This window comes from Auxenochlorella protothecoides, assembly GCF_000733215.1.
Source record: "Auxenochlorella protothecoides strain 0710 unplaced genomic scaffold scaffold38, whole genome shotgun sequence".
Lineage (NCBI taxonomy): Eukaryota > Viridiplantae > Chlorophyta > Trebouxiophyceae > Chlorellales > Chlorellaceae > Auxenochlorella > Auxenochlorella protothecoides.
The window spans coordinates 268,491-268,853 of NW_011934253.1; the positions used below are offsets into that span (position 1 = coordinate 268,491).

At 65.3% G+C, this 363-nt stretch overlaps 1 protein-coding gene across 1 annotated transcript in view; it reads right to left on the reverse strand.

Moving 5' to 3' along the window:
* F751_3669 (hypothetical protein) overlaps positions 1 to 363 on the reverse strand; it is a gene marked incomplete at both ends in the record, with an annotated part of 4,688 nt that overhangs the window by 1,712 nt on the left and 2,613 nt on the right. The window contains one exon of the mRNA XM_011400625.1: positions 25 to 231. Coding sequence (XP_011398927.1) covers positions 25 to 231 — 207 coding nt within the window. The remainder of the gene's footprint in view (positions 1 to 24; positions 232 to 363) is intronic.

Here is a 363-nt window from a genome sequence, read left to right on the forward strand (position 1 = left end):
CCCACACACACACACACCACCAACCTGCGGCATGTAGGGCCAGGAGAGGGTAAAGAGCAGGCCCTTCTGCACGGGGAAGTCCAACCATCGCAGGATGGCTCCCAGGAGTGCGGTGGAGGCGGCGTGCTCAGCCTGGATGCCCCGCATGAGCCCCTGCGTGGCCTCCAGCGCCGCCGTCATGGTCGGCACGTACGAGGTCTGCGATTTCCCCCTCGCCCTCTCGGAGTTGGGCTGAAGGCGGTGGGCAAGGGGAAGCGGAGGGGGTTGGGTGGGGTTGCTGCATGGGTTCCAAACACCATGTAATCAGGATCCATTGTGGGGCCTGGGCATGCCTGGAGCGCTCGAGGCCCCTCTTCCCTTTCG